This window comes from Erythrolamprus reginae, chromosome 1, assembly GCF_031021105.1.
Source record: "Erythrolamprus reginae isolate rEryReg1 chromosome 1, rEryReg1.hap1, whole genome shotgun sequence".
NCBI lineage: Eukaryota > Metazoa > Chordata > Lepidosauria > Squamata > Dipsadidae > Erythrolamprus > Erythrolamprus reginae.
Genome location: NC_091950.1, coordinates 325,493,441 through 325,520,317, shown reverse-complemented (window position 1 = coordinate 325,520,317; position 26,877 = coordinate 325,493,441). Strand labels below are relative to the sequence as shown.

Below are 26,877 nucleotides of genomic sequence, written 5' to 3'. Positions count from 1 at the left end.
CGACCCTCCTCAGGTCCCAGCTTAGAGAGCATTTCTTGGAGCCAAAGGACCGAAGCTCTGTTAAAAAATGAGGCTGCCGAAGCTGCTTTGAGGGCCCATGCCGACATCTGGTGAGCTTTTTTGTTAATTGCCTCTGCCTTCCGGTCTTCCGGTTTTAGGCCATCTGCCACCTCGGAAGGAACTAATGCGTTAGATACTAGAGCTGCAATCGGAGCATCTACCGTTGGAAATTCAAGTAACTTTTCCAATTCTGGTTCAAATGCATAAAATTTACGCTCAGAAGCTGTTGGGCCTAGAGCAGCTGCTGGGTATTGCCAAGGCCTCTGTACATTGTCCAAAAAGATCTTAGGGGCTGGTATAAGGTCAGCATCCCTTTGGATCTCCGTGAGTACCCTCGAGGCTGGAGGAGGGGCTGATGCAGAATCTGTGGGCTTTTCAGGGGTGCCCAAGGCCACAGTCATCTTTGCTTTATTAAGCAGTACGCGAAAGATAGCGGGTCTAAAGAGGCCTGTATATGTTGGTGGCTCCGGGGGTGCTCCCTCATCCTCAGATAGGCCATCATCTGGTTCTGAGCCCTGCCCTCTGAATGCAGGATCTTCTAGGAAGGAGTCATGAGCAGGGGATGGGGGAGCCGGTGCTGCCCAGATATTCCTTTGCAGGGAAGGAGGAGGTGTAGGATTTAGTGGGGCAGGAGGTGCAGTTGCTTGTTGCACTCCCGTTACTATGCCATGTGAATATGCTGAAGCAATCATATCCTGCAAGGCTGGTGGCAGGCGCTGCCAGGTATCTGGGGATGATCTGAGCCCCGTAGCTGTTGGGGTGAATGTGGCAGTAGGCAATGGTGGGGGCGGCATGTGCCATGCAGGCGAGACAGAGGATGGCCTGGTAACCTCAGGTCTTATAGGGTCTGCCACCTGGGATGGGCCCCCGAACCTATCTGGGGACCAGTCCCTGTCTGTTGCCAAACCACTTCCTTCTGGGAGTCTTGGAGGAGTCCCAATTATCACACCCCCACTCTGACCTGGTACCGATGAGACAGTGATATTGCATTGTTTCTGAGCCTCAAGTTGCTCCTCCAATGCTTTAATTCGACGCTCGGCCTCTCTTAATCCAGATGATGACTGAGAGGTTTTTGACTTTGCCTTTGAGGAGTGTGTTTTCTCCTTGGCCTTTGTGGCTGAGGGCTCTGCTGTCCCCTGCTGTGGAAGATCAGCCATTGGGGATTTAATTGCAAGCCTCCGTAACGAGAGAATGGAGGAAAAAAAGGCCCTTTCTTTGTTATAACCAGTATTACCGAGCGAAAAATGGCCACCGCAATTGTTTTTCCTGTGGAACAGGAAATCCGGTCTCTTCCTGCCCTTCTAGGAACCCGGCCGGAAGTCGGTTGATCCAAAATGGCGGCTCCCTGTGTGCCGCGCCATCTTGTAATGGCCCTTCCCTTATGTAGCCGACTCAGGCGGCAAAGGGGAATAATCGGTTTAAAACCGATCTCGGGCGGCGTTTTTGGGCGGGAATTTCCAATCGCTCGCTCTGGCCCAGCATAGTAAGAAAAAACGCCTCGCCCTGAGGTATGGCCGCGCAGGCCGGGGACCTCTGCCGGTGTCGTTCTGTGGCGGGAGATTTGAATCTCCTCCTGCTGCAAGGAACGGTATGGCCTCGCAGGCCAGGGACCTTCATCACCGGTAACCTCCAGCCTTGGGAGCTGTCCCCACGCAGGGGACGAGCTCCGAACTGGGAAAGGCGAATTGGGGCCATACTCCACAGAGCAGGGGCCCAATCACACGAGGTGTGTTGCTCCATAAATCTGGAATAGAAACAGAAAGGAGAAAAATCCATTAAGTACAGTTAGTACATTTATTTCAAACAGTTATACAGAGAAATATACAATTAATAACAATAAGAAAAACAATTAAAAACTACCCCTAGACTCAAAGAGTCCTAGGAGGAAAAACTCATGTGTCCCTACACTATGACTGAGTTTTTTAGACTGACCCGGAGAGGGCAGCATGGGGGTTGGACCAGTAAATTATGCTAATTTTTAACTCAGTCCCTTCCAGCTTGGCTGAAGATTAACCCATGTTGGACTCTCCGAAGCAGTGCAAGTGGAGAATCGTATATTTAACCTAGACATTTAAAATTTGCCTAGGAGACTTAATTATTTCCTAAAACACCCAAATAAAACGCAACAGCGGTATGTATAATTTATAACATATAGACTATAAAACAATGCAGATACTCCTATTAAAAATGAAAGGAAAAGGTGAAAGGAAATGCCTGGCCACACTCCCTGTCCCCTTTTCTCTCTTTTTGGTTAAAAAAATTTCACTTGTACATCTGTTAAAAAACCAAATAGGAACAAGCATGTACATATTTTGAGAGCCACTCAGCAGCAGGAATCAATTCCTCCATTAATGAACTAAAGCCAGCACTGAGGCAGAGAGCAGCAGCTGTTTAACAGCTCATACTAATGCTAACAGTAATTTAGGCCAAGAAGCAAACTCTATGTTATCCAACAGAGTTTTCAAGGGGATTATTTTTGGAAGCCAAAATACAGCTGCTTTTACTGCTAGTTATTGCTTAGACAATCAAGTAATACCAATGACAAGAATTATAATTTTATATACTGAGGTCCATTAGAAATCTCGACTTTGAGAACTGCAGGAACTTGTTCCGGTGCATAGAAAGACTTAATTTAGTATTACAGAAATTAGGATGCCACAATCATAAAAAGACTAGTTGGAGTCTAGCCACTTTTTTATGCAGTTAAAAACATTTATGATGAACTGCTGTCCAGATTCTACTTGAGCATAATACATAACATTAACACCACTTTGAGGTATTAATTCTATTTTAAATTGCTTTCACATTTAGGAAACCCATACCAATATTTAATCAAATTCTGCCTCCAAATAACATACATTCATTATTCCGTAATATGCTCTGCACATGTTAAGAAAATAAAGATCAGGTCCTGGTTTTCTTCTGATGTATTTTCAGATACAGTACCTGTAAAGTATTAATGTATGTCATTCTAGTCTTCTCAAAGTTAAATATTCTCAATTCCTTATCAAGGAACCCAGCTTCTAGAAGTCTATTTTCTTTCCTGTTCTTCTCTGAATCTGTTCTAGTTTGTCTCAATATTCCTTAACAAAATATTCCATAGAATTAGATACAAAATGGAAAAAAACCTTAGCAATAATGGCAGAATAATGTAAAACAGTTTTTCCTGTAATTTGGGAAATATATTTTTGCTGATGAAGCAAAACCCTTTCATAAGTAGTTTAGAAACAGCTTTTATTCCAAAACACACGTAATACTGCCAAGCTAGATATCTCAATATTTTATATCGGTCTGTGTGATAAACAATTCCAGATCTTTGTTAAACTGTATTCTGTTGTTTTCAGCCTATTTTCTCACCTACCAGTATTACAGTACTTTCAAAATTGTGTCTTTTTTGACATAAATCTACCCAATTCTGTGTCTTGTCCAAGCTGATAAACCTTCCCTCCACCTAGTTATCTGTCAACAAAAATTCAATTCAAAATTAAGTATAAGAACTATGAATTGCTACAGTATTAGAAGTTCTTCCTGATCAAAAATTTCACTGTTATTTTTATAAATGAGGTTTAATGTGGGAATTCATTCTGCAGTAAGCAAAATAAATAATTTTGCTTACTATACATACTGTACATTTGGACAAATATGCTGGGAACTGGGAACTTCTTATGAAAAAAAATTGAAAAATAAACTTCATATTGAACTAGTGCAAAAACTACAAATTAACAGCAACTGCAGATTTTGTATAAATTCATTACCCTGCTTTCAACTTCTTTTGCTGTATTAAATGTGCATGCTATGAGTTGCTCTTAAAATTGTAAATGGAGGAAATGGATTGCATCAGCCACAGTTTTGTGTAAACATACATTCATTAGAGGAAAAAACACAGCAAATTCAACACAAACTTTTTGCCCTATTTCTTCTCTTTGACACATGAATGTATTATGTCTATTAACAATATTTCCTTGCCAATGGCTGTTGGTCCATCAGCAGTCTTACATGCTCAGGACTCTGGAGAAATGTGAAAAAGTGCTTTGCTAGCAACAGCAATATGAAATATGAATTGCAAACAGAAACACTGCACCAGATAATGCTGATAGAGGGCTCATTTGTTTGTAACGAAATACAGTATTTGTATGTGGGTGTGTGCATATGTAGCACGTATGTGCACGCATACATGCTTCCTCTCTCTCTTACCCTCCCACACCCACAGAGGGTCTGTTATTTATGTTTAAACAAAGGGAATTTGTATTCTGAACTCATCCGTACTAAAAACAATCCATTCGTTTGCATTTACAGAAGTGTATATAAGAAAAAAAAAGAGCTGTATTATATAATATATTCAAATATATTATTTGGATTTCAGCATCACATTGCAAACACAGATTTGCTATATCACCACCTTACTACCACTAAGGCTGGACAAAAGTGATTACACCCCTCTTTCCCCTTGTCTCAGACATGGGCTTATTGGCATGATAAAATAAATTATTTTCTCAAAATGCCTTATATGCTTTCATGGCCTGATGTAACATCTCATCAAATCTCAACCCCAAGTTGGCATGTGTAGAACAGAAGCCTGAGAATGCAGCAGGCATATGTCTGACAGTGATATGTGACATACAAGAAAGAATCATGGATGATGAGCATGATATATGTTTAGATTACAATGAAATTTGATGCTCAGGCAACAGAGGGGTGCCTAGTTCCTTTGCTTGAGCACAAATGTCCATGCCTTCTTTCCCCAAGGGAGTCCGTGTCCGAGTTGCGTTGGAAAGCTACTGGCTAGGCACAAGAATATGTGACACAGGAAATCAGCAACTGAAGCCAATGAAGAGTGAAGACAATTCAGCAGGAACTGGTGGTAAAGTTTTATTCTTTGGTGTATCAAAAATAGAATCTCTCCTATTCTTCTATTTACAGAAAGTACTTTTACTACAACTATAAACCACGATACAGTAAACCAATCCACCCACAAGACTAACCACAATGACCATCCACACACCAGAAGTAACCAACCACACCCACTGCAAAGGTGCATTGCTTCTTATACTGTTCTAGCCCTATCAGGTTGCAGCTTAGTCACTATGATTCAGCAGTATGACTGCTTTGCATACTCACAACCATTCTACCTTAAATGGAATATTACCTAGGATAGTACTAATCCTTGACCGTCCTATCAATTTCTAAATAGGAATCCTCCTAGAAGCACTGTGGGACAAGCTGCTGTACCCAGCAGCAAAACCAGCCCAATTCCGATAAGGCCCCTAGAAATGTCTTGCAAGAGAAAAATGTCTTAGCCCAACTTCCTAAGGACTTCAGTACTTATTTTTTAACAGTAATACAAGGGTCTAGACAATCATACAAACAATTATGGCTTCTCACCATCTGTTGCCATGAAAACACCTAAATCAAACTTTAATTGCAAGCTAGACAAAGCAAAGAAAATGACTGTCCCTTCCTGATGGTGAAACTGCTTAGTAGTCATTGTAAGGCACCTGAGAGGTTCATTTTTTTAAAAAATGCCATTTTTATTAGAATTCTGCTAGTACTGTCTCAAGGCCTATGTAGTCTCACATTCTCCCCACACCCATCATGAATAGCTACTATCTGGATGCCAAAGGTGAAATTCACAAGAAAGATCTGGTTCATATTTCCTGGTAGCTGATATACAGCAATCTGGTTAAAAACAATCTCTTCAGTAGCGGGTTCCTACTGGTACAGATGAGGACCCTACACCAGTAGTAAAACTGGAACTGCGTGTGCAGGAAGCAAAATCTCGCGAGAGGACGCATGCGTGAGATTTCAGTGATTTTTTGCTTCTGCGCATGCACAGAAGCAAAAAAACCTGCTGAAATCTCTTTCACGTGCATGTCCCCTCACAAAATTTTGCTTCCTACACATGCACAGAATCAAAATCTCACTGGGACGCGTCTGCATGCATGCCAGGGACCCAAACCTGTGCGCATAGCACACTGGTAGCAGCGGTAGCAGCAACCTCCACCTGAATCTCTTAACACATTATTAGTAGTGGGTTCCTACCAATGCAGTCCAGTACTGCGCACTGGTAGAAGCCCGGTGATGTAATTTTCAGTGATTTTTTTCCCTGGCTTCTCTGTGTTTATCTTCATCCGAAACACAGTACAGTGATCCCTCGCCACCTTTCACGGCTTCAGTGCATTGTGGATTGCTGAAAGACCCGGAAGTGAGCGCGGGTGGTGGCGGTTTTGCTCGAGTCAGACCTTCTCCTGTGACCCGAGCAGTAATGAATGGAGGGTAGGCTGCTTTAAAAGTTTGCAGCTGAGTTAGCGGGTCCTGGCGGTGGCGGAGGGGGGGGCTGGGGCTAACTCAGCGGCGCACCTGCCTTTTCCCTGCAAAAGTGACACTTTGCTACTGGGTGAGGAGCAGAGCCTCCGGGAGCCCCTTGTGAGGATTCCCCGAGAGAGAGAGAGACGGAGGCAGAGACGAGAGGTAAAGAGAGGGGCGGGGGAAATGAGGGACAGTGGGGGGGGGGAGAGAGAAAGAAAATCCTACTTCACGGATTTTCGTTTATCACGGGTGGTCCTGGAACATAACTCCCACGATAAACAAGGGATCACTGTATTTAGGCTTGTAATGTCGTCCTGAGTATATGCAAAAGTAAAATTGCATGGTGTGACTCACGCACGTGTACAGATGCAATTGGTAGCGAAATGTAACAAACTCACACCTACACATTATGGTTTGCTGATTTGTAAGCTGGTATTGTAAATGAAGTCACCTAATTTTTTTTTCTTGTAATGAATTCATACAGACATTTACTGTGGAAATAAACAGCTTGAATATGGCAAATAATATGATATTTTCATATTTAACAGCATTCATAGTCTCAACTTTGGAAATATCCACATGGGTCAACATCACTATATTTTAGTTTGATTATGGGCTATATTAAAAGTTATTTCCTTTTATTTGTCCTGAATTTTCCACTGTGCTTCATCAGAATCTCCAATTATAACAAAATAAACCTTATTCATGTACTCCCTATGCATAATTTGATAGTTTTATTGCATATTTCCTTTCTAAGATAGTGTTCATTTATTTGCCATGGTAACATGCCAATCTATACTAATAAATGCTACCCATGCCTTCTATTCAGTAAACAGTCCTGTGGTAAGAGGGAGGGGGGAAACAAGGATAGGTCTTCCATTGTTTAAAGGAGTTTATTAAAGACGTTTCTTTTAGAAATGTTAAAAGCTACAATGTGTGGACTCAACAATATCTATCTGAGCCAATGTGTCTCAACTTGGATGCTCATCCAAGAGACATTCAAAATTGGTAAACCCTTAAAATTTAATTTCAACTTTATTTGTTCCCTTTATTACTTCTTCATATCTTAAACAGTAGAGAAACTCCAAGCCTACATCTTGCTGCCATCCTTCATTTTTATAGTGCACTCACTGTATCCTTCCCTGGTAATTGCAGAGATTTGTCACATCTGAGAATACTCTCCTTATCCATTATATACAGCTTCTAAATGTCTTTGTAGGGGCGGAGGCGGGGAAGGAAGAAAAAAGGAAATCAATTTAACTCTTTATGACACCTTGCCTTTTCAAGGTTATTTCCTGCTCCTTAAGAGCAAACTTCTTATTTGGAGTAATGTTTCAAACCACCTGTACAGAGAAGAAACTGTTTAATATAGCTGGGCTATATTGTAGTTACAGTAGTGCTTGGATTATGTAAGATCCACAGTATTCAAACCAAATCCAAACAAAAAAATTAAATTCCATGGAATAACATAAACGGCAAGCAGCAATTCTGAATGGATTATGTTGGATTTATATATAAATGGACTTGGAAGTCTACTTATTTGCAAATTATAGTTCTTAAATCTTGTGACTCAACATGTTAGAAATATCTGTTTTCAGAGGGAAAGGGGAAATTGTCCAACCATAAAGGTTGGCACTCAATAAGGTTGAAGGCAACATTTTTGCCTTTCACAAACTTCTCAAAACCCACTTCTGTCGTCAGGCATGGGGAAATTGAATCCCCTGGGCCGTTCTGCTTTATGTATAGTCTGTATGAGATGTATGATTGTTTTTTTATATTAAGGGTGTTAAATCTGTTTTAATTTTTGGATTTGTATTGTTACTTGTTGTAAGCCGCTCCGAGTCTCCGGAGAGGGGCGGCATTCAGATCAGATCAGATCAGATCAGATCAGATCAGATCAGATCAAATCAAATCAAATCAAATCAAATCACAAACAAACAAACAAACAAACAAACAAACAAACAAATTTTTCAGGAAGGAAAAATCTTGTTACGAGGTCCTTGGTGTTTTCTGAGCTTGTTTTCTTGCAGATGTTTTATTATCCTAACCAGGGCCACCATCAGGAATTTTGGGGCCCCATACAGCCTAAGTGTCTGGCCCCCCCGCCATTTTAAAACTATTTTAAGTCGCCAAGCCACTCCATCCCCCGGGGATCATTTCCCGCTTCACGCCAAGCGAGGCGGTCCCATAGGCCAGTGTTTCCCAACCTTGGCAACTTGAAGATATCTGGACTTTAACTCCCAGAATTCCCCAGCCAGCGAATGCTGGCTGGGGAATTCTGGGAGTTGAAGTCCAGATATCTTCAAGTTGTCAAGGTTGGGAAGCACTGCCATAGGCTATTTCAGGAGCTGGGTTAAGCCGATTGTGTGGACTCGTCCAGGAGAAAGAAAGAAGCAGGAGTGACAAGGGAAAGAAAGATCCTGGCATTGGTCAGGCAGAGCGAGGCTTATTTACGGCTCCTTGGCACTTCTCCCTTCTTGTTGACAAAACCATGTGCTTTCTAGCGAGGGGAGAGGGGAGGGGGATCCCACACCCGGCAGCCACCGGAGAGGAGCTGGAAAGGACGAGGGGAGAGAAAAAGCAGGGTACCAGCAGTCAGGCGGGTGTCTTGAGGGGGCACTCCCATCTGGAAGGAAGGGAAGAAAGGCGAGGGCGAGCTATGAAGGAAGGAAGGAAGGAAGGAAGCAAGGAAGGAAGGAATGGTAAAAGGGGCGATCAAGAGAGGAATGGGTGAATGAATGGACGGAGGGTGGGAAGGAAGGAAGGAAGGAAAGAGGGAAGGGACAGGAACAGAGGAAGGGTGCAAAGAAAGCAAGGAAAGGTGTGAAAGGGGAGAGTAAGAGAGGAAGGAGTGAAAGAAGGGAGTGAGGGAGGAAAGAAGGGAGGAAGGAGAAGGAAAGCAAGAAATGGAGGGAGAGAAGGAAAGCAAGAAAGAAAGAAAGAAAGAAAGAAAGAAAGAAAGGGGGAAGGGACAGGAACAGAGGAAGGAAGCAAGGAAACCTATGAAACGGGAGAGTAAGAGAGGAAGGACTGAAGGAAGGGAGGGAGGGAAGAAGGTAGGAAGGAGAAAGAAAAGAAGAAATAGAGGAAGGGAAGGTAAAAGAGAGAAAGAAAGAGAGCAAGAAAGAGAAAGAAAGAAAGAGAATGAAAGAGAAATAAAAAGAGAGAGGGGGAATGAAAGAAATGGAAGGAGGGAAGGAAGGAGAGAAAGAAAGAGGAAGAAAAAAAGCAAGAGAAAGAAAAGAAGAATGAAAGAGCAAGAGAGAGAGAAAGAAAGAAAAAGAAACGAAAGAAAGAAAGAGGAAAGAAAGAGAATGAAAGAGAAACCTGCCTGCTCAGGTTGCTGCACCGATGCGCCCCCGCCCCAGCCCCCTCCTCAGTTAGCCTGCCTTCTCCGTGGTCTTCCGCGGCGGCTTTTCGGGCGGAGGGGGCCTGGCTCCGTGGCGGGTGCGAGTCCCCCCCGGCCTCCCCCGCCCGGGGCATTTCCTCTCGGCGTCAAGGAGGCGCAGCGGCGGGCGGAGAGAGGGAAGGGGGGCAGCGGCATCCCTCCTGGCCTTGGCGGGCCGCCCGACCCTCCCCACCTCCTGCAAACGTGGCGGGCAGCGGGGGGAGAGCGAGGAGCCGGCTCCGGCGGGCGCGGGGCTTGGCTGGCTGGCTGGCGGGGGGAGCGCCGCTGGTGGTGCGGAGGGAGACCCTCCTCCGGGAGGGAGCGGGCCAGGCAGCAGCTAGCCAGCCAGCCGGCGGGATGGCGCTTTCGAGTTCGCAGCCAAACTTTGCACAGGCGGCGGCCGGCCGAAAGGACCGCTAGAGCGGACGCGCCTCCAGCCGCAGCAGCTGGGCTCAGCAGGAGAAGCGCCGCCCCCCCATTATTCAATTTCCCCGGGCCCGGTATGCCCCTCCCAGTAATACCCGTCTATCGGCGGCCCTGATCCTAACTAGGTAATATCATCAGTGCTACCATAGTTAGGAGTCCAAAAGAGATCCAAAAGACTCCAGCATCTCTCCACCAGGAATCAGAACTCAGAGCATCATAGATTAACTTCATGGTTAACATCAGACCAACAATCAAGTAAGTAATACTTCAATTTAAAAACTGCCAAAGAACATTCAGTAAACAGCCGAAATCTTTAAAACTGCCTCCAGCCATACAGACAGGTTAAGACACCAGAATATAAACTGACAGCAAACATCACTCTTTACTAGGGCTGATGATGTTACCTAATTAGGGTAATGAAACATCTGCAAGAAAACAAGCAAGCTCAGCGAGCACCAAGGAGCCCTCATTTCAACCCTGAGCTACAAATATTGTCCTTTAATCGTATCTCAGAAATAAGACAACACGGTATAATGTTGAATATGTTACTAACACATACCTTGTTTCCCCTATTATTCAGGCATGTCTGAATAATAAGCCCAACAGGGCTTTTGGGGACATGTGTTGAAATAAGCCCCACTGTTCTGCCCTAGCACTGAAACCCCAAATAATTAGGCACACAGAAACGTTCAAGCAGTTTGTTTTAGTAAGCAGCACTATCTCATAATAACTTCTTATAAATGGACATAGCACAAGATAGGCAGAAGTCACTCTGTTCAAAAAAACCCTAGTTGTTAATTCACTATCTTAACAGCTGCCGAAGTCCAAGAGATAATTGGCAAGTCTTACAATGCTTGGTACAAGTCCCAAAACTATAAAATGCAAGACACAAGATCTGTACTGGAATGCAAAGTAGAGTCAAGATTCAGAAACTACAATGAAAACTGGAAACGTGGAAGCCAAGATTCAGTAACAATGAGGCAAACTGGAAACCCAAGAGTCAAGATTCAGGAATCAAGATTCAGGAGTGACGATGCAAGATTCAGGAGTTACAATACAAATTGGAAACCAACAGCAAGATTCACGAGTCACATTGTTCCAACTAGGCTCAGTGTGGTTAGGACTTAAGCCAATTAGCCTGCAATACTATTGAGGAGACCTCATCTGGAGTAAACCTTCTTGCGTCTTGGTAGCCCTGTGTGCTCTTGCATTCAGGAAAAGAGTAGCCCTGCAAAGAGATGCTGGAGGTTCCAAAGGTCCTGGCTGCACAGGCTGCTAGGCAGGTCACAACACCAGCCCTGAAAATAAGTCCCCCAATACTTTCCTGGGCAAGGGAGGGGACAGGCCAGGAGCCTTTTTCTCTGGCCAGCATTCTTTTGGCTGGGAGAGTGAGAGCAAGTGAGAGGCAGGTGCACACCCCCCCCCCCCCCCGGGACTAGCTCAGTTCATCTGAGCTGTACCTACATCAGTTTGAAATGTGCTCTGAGAAACAGGAGGCAAGCATCGATCCCTTCATCGCAGGCAGGAGCACGTTTCAAAATGCTGCTGAAGGCAGCCCAGAGCAGCAGAGCCAGTCCAGCAAGGGAGGAAGGCAGAGCCAAACAGCAGCAACAGGGATGTCTGCTTCTCAAGTCTTGCACTTCTGGGCTCCTAAACAGGAGCGTGTTGCAAACTGACGTAGGCAGAGCCCAGATGAGCGCAGAGATTTAGAAGCAGAAATCCCTGTTGGGTGGTTGTTCCTGCAGGCCATTCGCATGCACCGCCTTTCCCCCTGTCTGAAAGATGCCAGGAGGGAGGTGGAGGGCAAGAAGGCTGAGCTGAAGGGGAGGCACCAGGGACATCTGCTTCTCAAGCCCTGTGCTCATCTGGGCTCTGCCCACTCAGTTTGAAACGTGGTCCTGTTTGCAAGCTCACAAGTGCAGAGCTTGAGAAGCAGACATCCCTGTTCCCGCCCTTCAGCTCCACCTCCCATCGTCTCCTCCCTCCCTCGTTCACCGGCTCGGGCCCCTTCATCCTCCACTTCCCTCCCAGTGGCGTTCAGACTGGGGGTGCAGATGAGGGCGGTGCGTTTGAATGTCCTGCAGGAAGAGACACCTGTTTCTTGGTTCTGTGTACACTAATCCTCCTGCACCTCTGGCTCTCAAGCAAAGCAGGAGGGGGAAGACACTCTCGCAGGCTGCATAAGAAAGCCAAGCTGACAGCCAAATTTCAAGCCAGACTGAGCTGCACTTCCTTGTCTTTTCCAAACATGCTGAATGCAAGAAATCTTTCTTTCTTCAAAACTCCACCAGAAATGAGTGTTTGTGAGACTCTTGGAGCAAAAGCTCCGAGTCTACGAAGAGGGGTGGCATACAAATGTAATCAATCAATATTTCTTGTGTTCAGCCAAAAGGTTCATTCTGGTGCTTTATCTCACATGCACTCTTTCTCCTTCCTCACTGCCGCGAGAGAGGGGGACAAGGAAGTGCCTGGTTGCTTCTGCCATTGAGCTTGGGTAGAGGTTTGGCTGTCAGCTCTTCCCCAGGTAGCCCTCAAGAGTTTCTTCCCCCTACCATTTCACTCGAGAGCTGGAGGCGGGTCAGTGGACACAACAACAGGAATGTGAAGGAGCTACAAATCCCATGCAGAACATGCATCTCGCCACCCCCAAAGTTGCCCCACTGTGAGACGCGCATCCTACCTGACATTTGTACTTCCATCGCATTCCTCAGCATTGTGTCCAGGGCAGCCCGTCCTAAAAGAAAACATCTTGCGAGTTTGAGAAGCTTGATTGAACTTGTAAGACGTTTTCTTTTAGAACGGGCTGCCCTGGACACAATGCTGAGGAACGCGCTGGAAGTGTAAGTGTCAGGTAGGATGCGCGTCTCGTGGCCTGCCCCGCTTCCTGCACTCCTCCAAAATAACCCATCCCTGATTATAAGGCCAAGGCCATTTGGGGGGAGGGTGTGTGTAAAAAAAAAGCCTTATTTTTAGAGAAACAGGGTCTAAACTGTGTTTTTTTAAAGTGCAATTTTGTAGTCACTTGCCTCTTAGTAAACTTCATTCAATAGAATGAAGCTAATGATTATATATATAAAGTTCTGTATGTTAAATCCTTGATGTTAATTAGGAAAGAAACTTCTTTATAAAAATAAAGGATAAAATCATTTGACTCTCAAATCTTGAGCCTCCAAATTCTGGTTAGCTAGCTCTGATTTTCTGCCTCAGTAGAAATGAATCTTCTCTGATGCATGCCATTTACAGTAATTTAACAAATTTATTTAAGGTGACTTGCCAAGGGGGAAAAAAAGTCAAACTTGAGTTCTGAGATTAAATGGATCTCCTGATTTTGAAACAGCCTGGATTATATTGCATCTTCTTTTAATCTCTTATTAAATTCTCTTCGAGAAATTTAAATGCCCCCAGTTTTAGTGCAAATATCATTTGAACATTTTATTAGCAACACTAATTTCAAGTGATTCAACCCATATGTAACTTACCTATTTTACTTATAAAATTATTTCGTAGCTTTTGGGATTTATAAACATACACATATTCTACTCTGAGTAAGCTTCAAAAGTTCTCCAAGGAGGAATCTTGACTGTCTGTATACTCAAACACAGATGCAAATAAACTTCTCACAGATCAAAAAGTTGTAATCATTTGCTTTGATTTCCTTGGTGGTGGTGAGTTGTAGGCAGAATCAGGATTTTAAAAAATACTGGGGTTTCCAGGTGGCCAATCCTTTAATTATGAAATAAAACACTTACATTTTGAAACTAAGTTATAAGATTGTTAGGTTAGTAAGTGTTGCAAAAATAAAACCCACAAATCTTATAATAGGAAAGTTATGGGAGAAGCAGATAATTAGAAAATAATTCTCTGTCAGTTAGATACATGCTACCAAATTCAAGTGACTCTGTTTGGTGGGGGAATTAGTAAGTTATCCCCATCTGCTTGACATAAACTGTCTAAATGTTGATATCATGGCACTCTGTGTAAGCCTTTTATTAACTTAACTTCTGCAATATTCTTTTCCTGTCAAAAAGTAAAATGTTTTACTCTAGGGGAGAAACGAAATGTGATGATTATCAACAATACAGTCATGGAAATAGCAGAGTTTCATGGCATTGCTCCTAGACATCGATGAAAAAAAAATAGAGGACAGGTAATGGTGCACAAAAATGCAAAATTTAATTCATTTTCAGCCGATCAGAATCTTGCCTTCCCTTTCAAGCATGAAGGGAAAAAGCCATGCCACAAGCCATGCAGTACAGGTGACATGCAGATTTAAAAAATCATATCTGACACAGTTAGTAAAACAAAAACCAAACTGCTTTTCTGGTACGAGGACTGTATTTGCTCTTGGGTGCTGCTGGGTAGCCAAATGGCAGCTAAACGGCAGTACAGGAAAAAAAAATCTGTCAAGATTCCACAGCAAGTCCAGTTGATACGGCTACCTACCCGTACTGGTCAGGCTGATGCATCATGGGACCCTGAGCGTTGCCATAGTTGGGGTGCTGTGAAGAAAACATGGGGCGTCCGCCAGCCCCAGACTGGCTGGGATAAGCAGGCGACCGAATGTAAGGTGGCCTAAAGCAGAACAAAAGAACAACTTCTTTTGGATTTGTATTGGACCACAAGCTTGGACCTGATGGTAGGATTCTTCTTGCTTGGAAAACAGCCGTATTGCTTTCTCTTACTGTGAGCCGCTCCGAGTCTCCGGAGAGGGGCGGCGTACAAATCTAATCTAATCTAATCTGGCAATAAGGAGAAAAACATGGTTCTTCCCCAGCCTTAAATGGTGGGGTTCATCTCATCCTCCCCACAGATGTCTGTAGAGATTCTGGGTCATTCAGGTGATGGTTGTTTGTCCCAAATGTGCTTTTTCAGGAGGCAAGTGGACTTTCTTGTTTTTTCTTCGAAGACATTTCGCTTCTCATCCAAGAAGCTTTTTCAGCTCTGAGAGGATAGTAGGGAATGGAAGGATTTTTCTGCAAGGAATATAAATACAGTGGTACCTCATCATACGAACTTAATTGGTTCCCGGAGGAGGTTTGTAAGGTGAAAAGTTCGTAAAATGAAACAATGTTTCCCATAGGAATCAATGTAAAAGCAAATAATGTGTGCAAATCCTTCAGGAAAATCCCAAACTTTAGAAGGGAGGCGAACAGAGGGCAGGGAGGAGCAGCTAAAGGGGGTGGGTGGAAGAAGCAAGGCTAGGTTAAAGGGTGAGTGGGAAGGAAGAAAGGCAAGGGGGGCGCCCCTCCCTTTGCTTTCTTCAAAACACACCCTTTCAGTGCCTGTGCAAGCATGCAAAATCTTTACTTCTCCAAGCTGCCCCTCCCTTTTCTTTCTTAAAAAGACACCGTTTCAGTGCCTTTGCAAGCATGCAAAATCTTTACTCCTCCAAGCTGCCCCTCCCTTTTCTTTCTTCAAAAAATGGGGGGAGAAGAAACCTCTTCATCCCAGCAGCAGCTGCTTGGGTTTGTAAGGTGAAAATAGTTCGGAAGAAGAGGCAAAAAAATCTTAAACACCGGGTTCGTATCTTGAAAAGTTCGTTAGAAGAGGCGTTCATAAGATGAGGTACCACTGTACATTCATTTCCCCACTTCCATTCATGTTAAAGCTAAAGAAGTTTCTTGGATGAGAAGTGAAATGTCTTCAAAGAAAAAACAAGAAAGTCCACTTGCCTCCTGAAAAAGTCCCTTGGGAGTACCTATAGGTGTTTCCTTTTTGCAATAGAAATATAGTAATGACTTAGCCTTTCCGTCGGTAAAGAGTAAAAGAGGTTTTGCTAGGAGATGCAAAAAATACAAAGCACTGTATCATAGAAAATAGAAACTAAAAAGCAAATTCTAAAACAATGGAGTTGCAAGATGCCTCATTTATAAACCTACATGCTACATATATCTTACATTAATTATAATTATTTATATCACAATTGATGCTGTGAAATGCCACACTTGATTTTACGGCAAACGGCCTTCTTTTAAAATTAAGAGTTATTTTTGTTTTTACACCCAGTTTTCACTTCTGAAAAATATGGATTGTTCAAAGCAAAAAACAAAACAAAACAAAAAAAAAACACTAAACCCACCGGCCTGCTAAATTGCACAGGCTTTTGAGTTATTTTTATGAAACTGTTGGTTTTACATATTAAGAGCACACATTAACCAAAACTAAATTGCTGTTTTATAAATTATATTTCTCACAGTTCAAATAAGATATACATTCTTAAAGTAATAAAATAAAGGTCAAGCAATCTAATAAAATATTCTTACCCTTTCTGGTATTAATGGGATTATCTGCATTTTGAGCACTTACTGGTAATGTATATGTAATGCAATGAATGTTTTTAAAAAAAATGAATATCTAATGTTTATACTTTTTCAAGTATTATAAATATGCATGCTGTTTTATATGCATGCATTAAATATACAGATGCATACAATAGTAATACTATTTGCAAAGTAATCATGAAATTCATTTTTCTCTTAATGAGATTTCCACTTATTTTAACACAGTGAAACCAAACGATACAATCAAGAACATGAATTCATGTGTCTGCAATGGGGGAGGGACAGTACATGCAAACACAGTCTTCGCATTTTTGTAGATTTTAACAAACTTCAATTCAATCAATAGTTTTAAGGTATGAATTTCCAACCTTGGCAACTTTAAGACTTGTGGACTTCAACTCCCAGAATTACTGGCTGAGGAACTCTGGGAGTTAAAGTCCACAAATCTTAAAGTTCTCAAAGTTCTCAAAGTTGGAGGCCCCTGGTTTAAGGGTCTGGAAATATTATTCCAGAGAAAGGAGGCTCTGCAATTATTGAATCTAGAACCTGAATAGATGACTTATCTGAGTTTCCTTATTTTAAAATGAGCAGACAACCTAAGTACAGAAATCTAGATGCAGATGCCAATCAGATATTCTGATAGATTTACAAAGGTTGGTTGCTATTGACAATGGCTTACGTTCCTTTGCCAATGGCTGTAAAAGCCTAAAATATTTTGCTTATCTTCCCAGTAATGCTGCCTTTCCCCCCACAATTTATCTCATCTTATAACCTTTCCCAACAATTTATTGTACCATTTGCATAGACCTAAAAGAGGCTAAAAGCTAGTAGCTTATGTTTTCAGCCTCTATGTATTTTTTGTTTTCTGAGAGAAAACATGCTGTAAATCCTCCAACACTCACTCTTGCCATTTTGTTTTGGTTCAGCCCACTCGACTGTTCTCTTTCTTTTACACACAAATGTGTTTTACTTAGCATGGACATTATCAGTGCTTTCAGATCCTTCCCCTTGGTGGCGTACCTGCTCTGGGCGGAGTTGGCAGCAGCTTGCATCACTGCTGCAGCTGCCTCCTGGGCTTTACGGTTCACAGTTGGCATAGGTGGTCCCATCCCAGGGCTTCCTTGCTGAGCCATGCTCGGAGAACTGGGTGTCATACTGCTCATATTTCCAGGAAATGGTCTGCTTTGCATCCCAGTTGATGGCATTCGTCCCAAGGGAATGGTACCACAAGGCTGGCCTGGACCCTGTCCGTGCATCTGGTTGCTGGTGTTTATACCCATACCAGGTCCTGGTCCACTGTAACTTGCGTTGCTCACTCCAGAGTATGTTGGCTGCCTGGAGTAGTTCCCTAAACAAAACAATATAGAAGAGGAAAATAAAGTTACCGGTTCTGAATCTATGGAAAGAGCCCGCTGGAAAAAGCTGTGTGTATTAAAATTATCTAAGTAGGGCAAAATATCCCTAAATATTCTTAGCTAGTATCCAATATCTTTCAGACATTAGTATTGCTAGATCTATATTTTTGAAAATGATGTGCCTGCATCAATAGGGTTATATAGCAAACATATGGAAAGCCTAAAAGCAATAGCAATAGCACTTATATACTGCTGCATAGTGCTTTGCAGCCCTCTCTTCTCCAAGTAGTTTACAAGGTCAGCATATTGCTCTCAACAATCTAGGTCCTCATTTTACTGACCTCAGAAAGATGGGAGGCTGAGGCAACCTTGATCCGATGAGAATATGGCGTGGAATAATCAGTGGCTGTCATCTTGCAGTAGCCAGAGCCACAAAGTGGAAAATACAGAAGTAGCAACAGAATGAAACACAGGGAGAACTCACAATAATCTAGCTGGCCTGGTATAAAATGGCTCCTTCTCCTTGTCCTTTTTCTTTTTTTAAAGATTCCACTGAGGAAGTCTCCCACAATGATTATACCCCTTCATACTATTCTACTTAGTGTAAGAAACAAAGAGCAGAACAAGTGTGGGATCTCATCTTATTATACAATTTAGTTTTCCTTTTTAATAAGACATCTAGGCTGTTGGGTTGTTTCCCCACACTGAATTATAATGGGACCAGAATGCCCCATGCTTAAACATTACAGCTCCCTTCTGCCCTTTAAAAAGAAATCAAACAACATTAGGCATTTGGTTTCAGAAGGCAAGGATACACATGTGATTGGTACGTTGGGTTCTCAAAAGGGAAATATTTATTTTAATCTATAGACCACCTGACCCATCCCACATGAGTTTAGGCTGCTTTACAACATTAAAAGAACAATAGCAAACAAGCTCTAGTGCCTGTCCAGAAATCTCTAGATTTTGTAAGATGAACAATAAAGGAACAATACTTTTATTGCTTTATCATCTTACAACATCTTTTGTAAGATGAACAAAAAGAACAATAAATAGCAAACAAACTCTAGTGCCTGTCAAGAAATCTCCAGATTTTGAAATGTAAGATACATTTCAAAAACATTTCTTTTAAATGTTTAACTCCAGGTGATTACAAATATTTGTCCATGCTGTCCTTGGCAAGAAACCTTTCTCTAGATATCTGATTTCCCAGGGTAGTGCTGAGTTTTAGGATCTCCTGGTAGCTTCCCCCAACTACGTCTGAACTGGATTCAGCAATCTTCTTAATTTAAATCTCCCACACTACTGATGCTCCTACAAAGCCTTAGGTGGTCACTCAAGTGTGATGGATATTTACAGGTAATCATTCACTTACAACCATTGTTTGTCCACATTTCAAAATGGCAATGGAACTGAAAAAAGTGACTAGTCCTCGTACTTTTTGACCATTGCAGGACTTGCAATCTGGTCACTTGTCAACTGGCTTGCACTTATGACAACTACGGTGTCCTTCAGTCACGTGATTGCCATTTGTAACCTTCCCAGCCACCTTTTGAAAATTAAAGTCAATGAGGAAGCTGGCAGGTCACAAGTTGCAGTTCGCTTAACAAATGTACCGCTAAAAGACAAAATTTCCAGTCCCAATTTGGTTGAGGATTACTTGTACTGTTATTTTGCTCCCATTTAGCACCATTTGATACAAGTGAAATCATAATTAGCAACATTAGTCTACACTTTGCTATTTGGACCAAGCTTACAATTTACAACAGTTAGGAATCAGGTTATATTCTGCACAACCGTGTTTGCTGAAAGCAACAAAAACATTTCTATATGTATCAGAGGTCAAACGTGCTTCTAACTTTTGTCTTGGCTGTTCCTGATTTGGCATTTCATCTTAAGAATTCCCTATATACAATAACTGCGAAGTCACCATATGGCACATATGAGGAAACTTGGGAAGAAGACTACAAACTAATGGATCTCATAAGCCTTTCATTCCCTAATCCTTCTTTACCTAACTTTCAACCAAATACTACATTCAGAATAATATAATTAAAATAAGTATCTGATATGACAGCAAATTTGGTGGCTGCAAGTATCTTTTTTAAATACAAAGCTTTTGTTAAATAAAAGCCAGGGTGTCAATAATGTGATATTATTTCAGGAGGGGGAAAAAAGGTAGACTTCTTTCAACACCTAAATAAATACCAACAATAAATGAGAAAGAAAGCCAAGAAAGAAAAGTACAAATTTCCATGTTTTTCTAATAGATTCATAATTTGCTGGCAGTGGCTTTGACAGCAAGCAGATGGATGCACCATTAGATTCAATGAATGGAGCAGATGCTGAGCTAGTCCCCATCAGCTGTGATATCAGGCAGCCAAGTGCAAAAAAGCCCACACTTTTTAAGTGAGTACTCTTTGGCGCAGCAGCCTTGGAACATTAATAAGCAGCCTATTCTTTCTTCAACCAATGGAGCTCATTTCAGCTAATTAGAATGAAATCCAGAGGCATTGGAGCCTCATTTGGAGGAAGAAACTAAGTTGCTTAGCACTGGAGCTTACATGTATAAAGAAGCCAAAATATAAAAACATTAACATTCTCTTATAAAACAAAACTTGAAGGAAAAAATTGGGAGTTTAAGATTTATTTATTTTTGGCTTGGTATGTTTATTCCTAGGCGGCTCAGTTTAAATTGGCTTTTCAGAATTTTGTGTTAAGGGCCAAAGTTAAGAAACATGTTGTAATTACAGTTTGATTTCAAGTGGTTTCAGGATCCCAACTTTAAAAACCTTTCATTGCCTTTTACATGATTATATCTGGCAAATAATTAGATATATTAAGTGTACAGTACACCAATAGTGTTGGTTAGCTAAATCTATTTGCAAGTCCCTTTGGGCAAAATCTGTTTTCTTATCTGTGTAGCACATGTCAATTTTAGGTGCTAAAATAATAAAAATTATTCCCAGTATCAAACAAAGAAACAAGTTAGAAAACCTACTTTATTTCTAAACATATTCTAGGAAATTTACTTGTTATGTACCATACTATTCATTCATTTGCCAATGAACTTTCACCTTATATTAATATTGATTGTTTCCTGATTGCTTATTTGTACCCTTTGACAATCATTAAGTGTTGTACTTCATGTATCTTTTCTTTTATGTACACTGATAGCATATGCACCAATGACAAATTCCTTGTGTGTCCAAGCACACTTGGCCAATAAATAATTCTATTCTATTCTATTCTATGAATAAAAAAAAATCTACATTCATACACACGAACTTAGAAATGAATCATGCAGTTTTTAAAATTTAGTGTAATAAAAATTGCAAATAATTTCTTGTCTGCCACCTGCTCATAACTTCTGGCAGCCAGAACATTGTATGTGAACTGGTAATAACTGATATTATTCAAATTCTGGGTTTACTATGCAACAATAACAATGTTCCTGAAAGTGGCATTTCGCTTCTCAATCACTCTTTAAAGTTACAACTGCTTCAAAACTTATGAATTAAAACCATGGAAATTAATGTTTTTTATGTTTCTCATTCTTGCCTGAAGCTCAGATATTTATTGGTGTGGCACATAAAGCATAAAGCGAGCCTGTGCTGATGTGCGTGGAATAGTGAAAGATGATGCTTTCAAAATTCAATAAGAAAACAGGGATAAATGATTAATTACAGCAGGTTGTTTTTCTTCAACGCTAGCATCTACTCTAAAACTAAGTAATCAACCATTTGTATTATTTAGGATTTTAAATCTGAGCTGAATTCCACAAATCAAAATAGAAATTCGAGTTGCACAATTGCTGTCACTCAGCAGGAGACCCATTTCACAATTCTAAAATATTACAGCACAGTTATTATGTGGCAGGATTTTAATCAGAAAATAATCGTTTTTGGCTGATTCCAAACCAATTCTGGGAACTAAATACCACAGATTTATAGTGCAGAACTTTAAAAAAAAATACAAACTGCAGAATTGCAGGGGGTTGCTTGTGTGTTTTATTATTGTGTGTGTTGGATCAAGGTGGTGCCGTGGATATTGTGTATCTGGACCTCAGCAAAGCCTTTGATACGGTTCCACATAAAGAGCTGATAGATAAATTAGTGAAGATTGGACTTAATCCCTGGATAGTTCAGTGGATTTCAAGCTGGCTGAAGCATAGACATCAGAGAGTTATTGTTAATGGCAAGTATTCTGAGCAGAGACAGGTTACAAGCGGTGTGCCACAAGGGTCTGTTCTGGGTCCTATTCTTTTTAATATGTTTGTGAGTGACATAGGGGAAGGTTTGGTAGGGAAGGTTTGCCTATTTACTGATGACTCTAAAGTGTGCAATAAGGTTGATATTCCTGGAGGGGTCTGTAATATGGTAAATGATTTAGCTTTACTAGATAAATGGTCAAAGCAATAGAAACTGCAGTTTAATGTTTCCAAATGTAAAATAATGCACTTGGGGAAAAGGAATCCTCAATCTGAGTATTGCATTGGCAGTTCTGTGTTAGCAAAAACTTCAGAAGAGAAGGATTTAGGGGTAGTGATTTCTGACAGTCTCAAAATGGGTGAGCAGTGTGGTCGGGCAGTAGGAAAAGCAAGTAGGATGCTTGGCAGCATAGCTAGAGGTATAACAAGCAGGAAGAGGGAGATTGTGATCCCCTTATATAGAGCGCTGGTGAGACCACATTTGGATTACTGTGTTCAGTTCTGGAGACCTCACCTACAAAAAGATATTGACAAAATTGAACGGGTCCAAAGACGGGCTACAAGAATGGTAGAAGGTCTTAAGCATAAAATGTATCAGGAAAGACTTAATGAACTCAATCTGTATAGTCTGGAGGACAGAAGGAAAAGGGGGGGACATGATCGAAACATTTAAATATGTTAAAGGGTTAAATAAGGTTCAGGAGGGAAGTGTTTTTAATAGGAAAGTGAACACAAGAACAAGGGGACACAATCTGAAGTTAGTTGGGGGAAAGATCAGAAGCAACGTGAGAAAATATTATTTCACTGAAAGAGTAGTAGATCCTTGGAACAAACTTCCAGCAGACGTGGTTGGTAAATCCACAGTCACTGAATTTAAACATGCCTGGGATAAACATATATCCATCGTAAGATAAAATACAGGAAATAGTATAAGGGCAGACTAGATGGACCATGAGGTCTTTTTCTGCCGTCAGTCTTCTATGTTTCTATGATGGCAATGATCTTTTTTATTTATAATATTTTTTTTCCAACATAAAAGGTGGCTTTTTATACCAGCAGCCATTGTACAGCCTTCTGGATGAGCTCAGAAAATTGCTAGTGGACAGCACGATATTGTGCTGTTCATCTCCTTCCTTCAGCCTTGATTTCAGTCAGTGGTGATAGGGAAGGAGGGGTCTTGCCTTTGCCCCCTACACTGTGAGGTGCCGCATGGTTTGGAGCTTTTTCCTTAACACCTACATGAGGCCTCTGGGTGAGCTCATCCATCACCATGGGGTGAAATATCGTCAGCATGCTGGTGATACGCAATTACATATCTCCACCCTGGAAAATCAAGTGCTATCATGACCATCTTATCCTGGTGCCTGGAACCTGAGCAATGGGAATAACTCCACTAGAGGAACTCTTTCTCCCCAAAATGTAAGCTACAAACAATGCATGTTTAGTGTGGCACATACTACTTTTCACACACAAATTCAATAGATAGCAGCATGGTGAGTTGATGAATAATGCAAACTGCTCCAGCTGTTTATATTCACAACATACAATAGTTTTCAACTACTTGACAGCCAACAAAACTGTTTACTGCAAGAAATATTTCTTTATTTTGTTTTAAGGTTATTTACAATCCACTTGTTTAATTTTAATTCATTTTTGTTCCATATATTTCTTTGGGATAGAATAGGAAACAAACATGGGTCTAGTACAAATACCATCCTGGCATGAGACTGAGCCTTTGCTGATGTACTGTTTTTTCCCCTCAGTTGTTAGATGTTTTCCGTCCTTGGAAACCAGTTCAAATCATCATCCAAACCTTTTTCGGAGACTAATGTCTAATTTTAAATCCTGCTGTATAACAAGTTTCATTCTCCCCACCTACATGCGATCTGGTTAAGAATCATAGAATTCAAGTCCAACAATATTTGGGGATCTAAAACTGGAAACTACATTTACCTATCAACAATTTTTATTACAAACAATAGCATAAAATAAGGGCACTGAACAAAGGGCAGGCCGTGACAGGGAAACTGAGGTTGTATATTGAGGAATTTTAAGAATCCCCATAGACTTTAAAATGGCAATAGTATTACTAATGTCTGTTGCTATCAATAAGTTTGATTTATCTGGAATCCAATCTCTTGTTATGAATCATCTATAACTGCAATTAACATTTTTAAAATATATATATACTATTGCAATATCTCTTTAGGCAAAAGAACCTGGAAATGTATTTATTTTTATTTTATTTATCAAATGTCCACACTTCACCTAAGTGACTCTGGGCATTTACAAATGCAAACTAGCACAAGAAAAATATTTTGATTGACAACAAACTTATAATTGTTATCTCCAGAAATACATAATTTTATCCCATCATCAAATTAATGGAAGAGGAATAGAAATAAATAATAAATAACAATACAATTTGAAACACCACAAAAATGAAGGTTTCCTATCATCAGATAAAGGCAGTCCTTGACTTACAACCACAATTAAACTGGAACTTTGGTGCTAAGTGATGCAATTGTTAAGCAAGTGATCACATGACCAGACCAATTTTATGACTATTTTAACTATGGTTGTTAAGTGTTGTGGTTGGCTCTGGCCCACCTCCTGCCCTAAGGAATGTGGAGGTGGATGCATGGGAAACATCAACATGTCAGAGGCCTATTTTATTGCCGACAGAGTCAGGTAGTGAAGTTCCTCGGAAGAAGAAGAAGGTGGGGGTGACTTGGAAGAGGGGGGCTTGGCAGACAGCCCAGGCAGGCCGTCTCCAGTATCTTTGATAGATTCGGATGAGGAATTTTTAGACCCACACATGCGTAGAACTATGCATAGAAGAGAACAACTGAAGAAATATTACAGGTGATAGAGAAGCCACCTGGGGTTGGGTGGGGCTCAAGTAATTATAGCAGCTGTTAAATTGGCAGCGTGCGGGCTGAGCAGCGTGGAGATTATCTGAATGCTTGTTGGGAGTCACGGAGTTTGAGAAAAGAAATCCTTGTAAGTTTTTGCCACGTCTGGAACAAACAGTATTTGTGCCAAACTTCACAGTACTGGTTTATTGCTGATTTATTGCTAGCCTTGTTATCGGACTGTAATCAATTACTGCCTTGTTTATACAAGAAATCCCTTTGAATTCTAAAAGGGAGTTTTGCTTCTCTATTGTTGAGATAAAAAACATTTACTGGACTTCTACTGCGTGTGTGTGTGTCTGTTTTGACCCAATTTCCTTTTCATTGGAGGCTTGTACTAGAAGCCGGCAGAACATTAAATATATGATATGGTTGTTAAGTGAATCTGCCTTTCATAACTAATTTTGATTTTGGAAACCTGTTGAGCAGATTACAAAACATGAAAACATGATTGCACTGCAAAATGTTGCAACAGTTATAAATATCAATCAGGTGGTGTGACAGACCTCAAGGTTGGGTTGGAGGTCACTTTTGCTGAGGCCTAAGTAATGGTTGTTAAAAAGAACAATTATAAATTGAGGAACACATCACTAAACAGGGTTGGACAGTGTTACCTCATCCACCCTACAGCCCTGACCTAGCTCCCTCAGACTTCCACTTGTTTGAGCCAATAAATAAATAAAGAGCCGGGGTGCCGCAGCAGGTAGAGTGCTGTACTGCAGGCCACTGAAGCTGACTGTAGATCTGAAGGTCAGCGGTTCAAATCTCATCACCGGCTCAAGGTTGACTCAGCCTTCCATCCTTCCGAGGTGAGTAAAATGAGGACCCAGATTGTGGGGGCAATATGCTGGCTCTGTTAAAAAGTGCTATTGCTAACATGTTGCAAGCCGCCCTGAGTCTAAGGAGAAGGGCAGCATAAAAATCAATCAATCAATCAATCAATCAATCAAGCAATCAATCAATCAAACAAACAAACAAATAAATAAGCCATTCGCAGAAGACATTTTGAGGATGACAAAGAGATGATACGCACAGTGCAGAAATGGCTTTGTGACCAGAACAAGGAGTGGTACCGACAGAGCGCCCTTGTGTCTTGCTGGAGGAAGGCTATAGAATGGGACGGAGTTTATGTCGAAAAACAGAGTGTAGAAGAAGCATCATTCTTTCTTGTGTGTAAGTTTCATTGTGTTCAATAAATAATTGTTGAGGAAAAAAATGTGGTGCATTACTTTCTGGGTGACCCTCGTATTTAGCACTTCTAGATGACCTACAAGGTCCCTTTCAATTCTGTTAATCGGTATTCTGTATCTAGGTAGATAAAACAACATTCCACCCTAAAGACAGCTCCAGGTCTTCTGAATCCTTTTAAAGTGAAGACTGCTATGTTCTTATGATTCTTGTAAACAGCTGCAACTTGTAAGAGTATATTACTCCATTGTGTCTGAAGCTATTATGCTGCTAATTTTATCCATGTCTACATTCATCATATCAAAGGTAATGAAGTTTATGAAATTTATCAGTGAAGACCATCACGGTCTAATCATACTTCTATAGAAAAGCACTAACGTTTGCAGAAGCAATACAATGAGCTTTTTGTTATTTTAGGATAACTGTTTCAGTCGTTTAGATTATACATTATTAATTTTATTGCAAAGTACCGTACTTTGATTGTTGTAAGCCAACCACAGTTGAAAGTTGGATGACACATAAGTTTAATAAATAATAATTTACTTTCTAATCTGTTTAATGTTCTTGATCTCCAGCACAATCATACACACCACACCATGTCACTGAAATATCTCAGTCAATCTCTTTCATATTACATATGCTAACAACAGAGAGGTGCTTTATTCTAGTAAAGTTTCTATGATGAAAATGAGGGGATAGAAAACATATTTAAAGTTGGGCAAATAGCAACAGAAAACTGCAGAATGTA

The 26,877-nt window shown here is 41.1% G+C and overlaps 1 protein-coding gene across 8 annotated transcripts in view; it reads right to left on the bottom strand.

Moving 5' to 3' along the window:
• ARID1B (AT-rich interaction domain 1B) overlaps positions 1 to 26,877 on the bottom strand; it is a 494,636-nt gene that overhangs the window by 85,504 nt on the left and 382,255 nt on the right. For 4 of the 8 annotated variants that reach the window (XM_070733771.1, XM_070733773.1, XM_070733775.1 and 1 more), the window contains exons 9-10: positions 17,482 to 17,809; positions 14,624 to 14,752 (exon numbers count right to left, since the gene is read on the bottom strand). In XM_070733771.1, coding sequence (XP_070589872.1) covers positions 14,624 to 14,752; positions 17,482 to 17,809 — 457 coding nt within the window. The remainder of the gene's footprint in view (positions 1 to 14,623; positions 14,753 to 17,481; positions 17,810 to 26,877) is intronic. The other 4 variants (XM_070733774.1, XM_070733776.1, XM_070733777.1 and 1 more) reach the window with 1 other exon arrangement.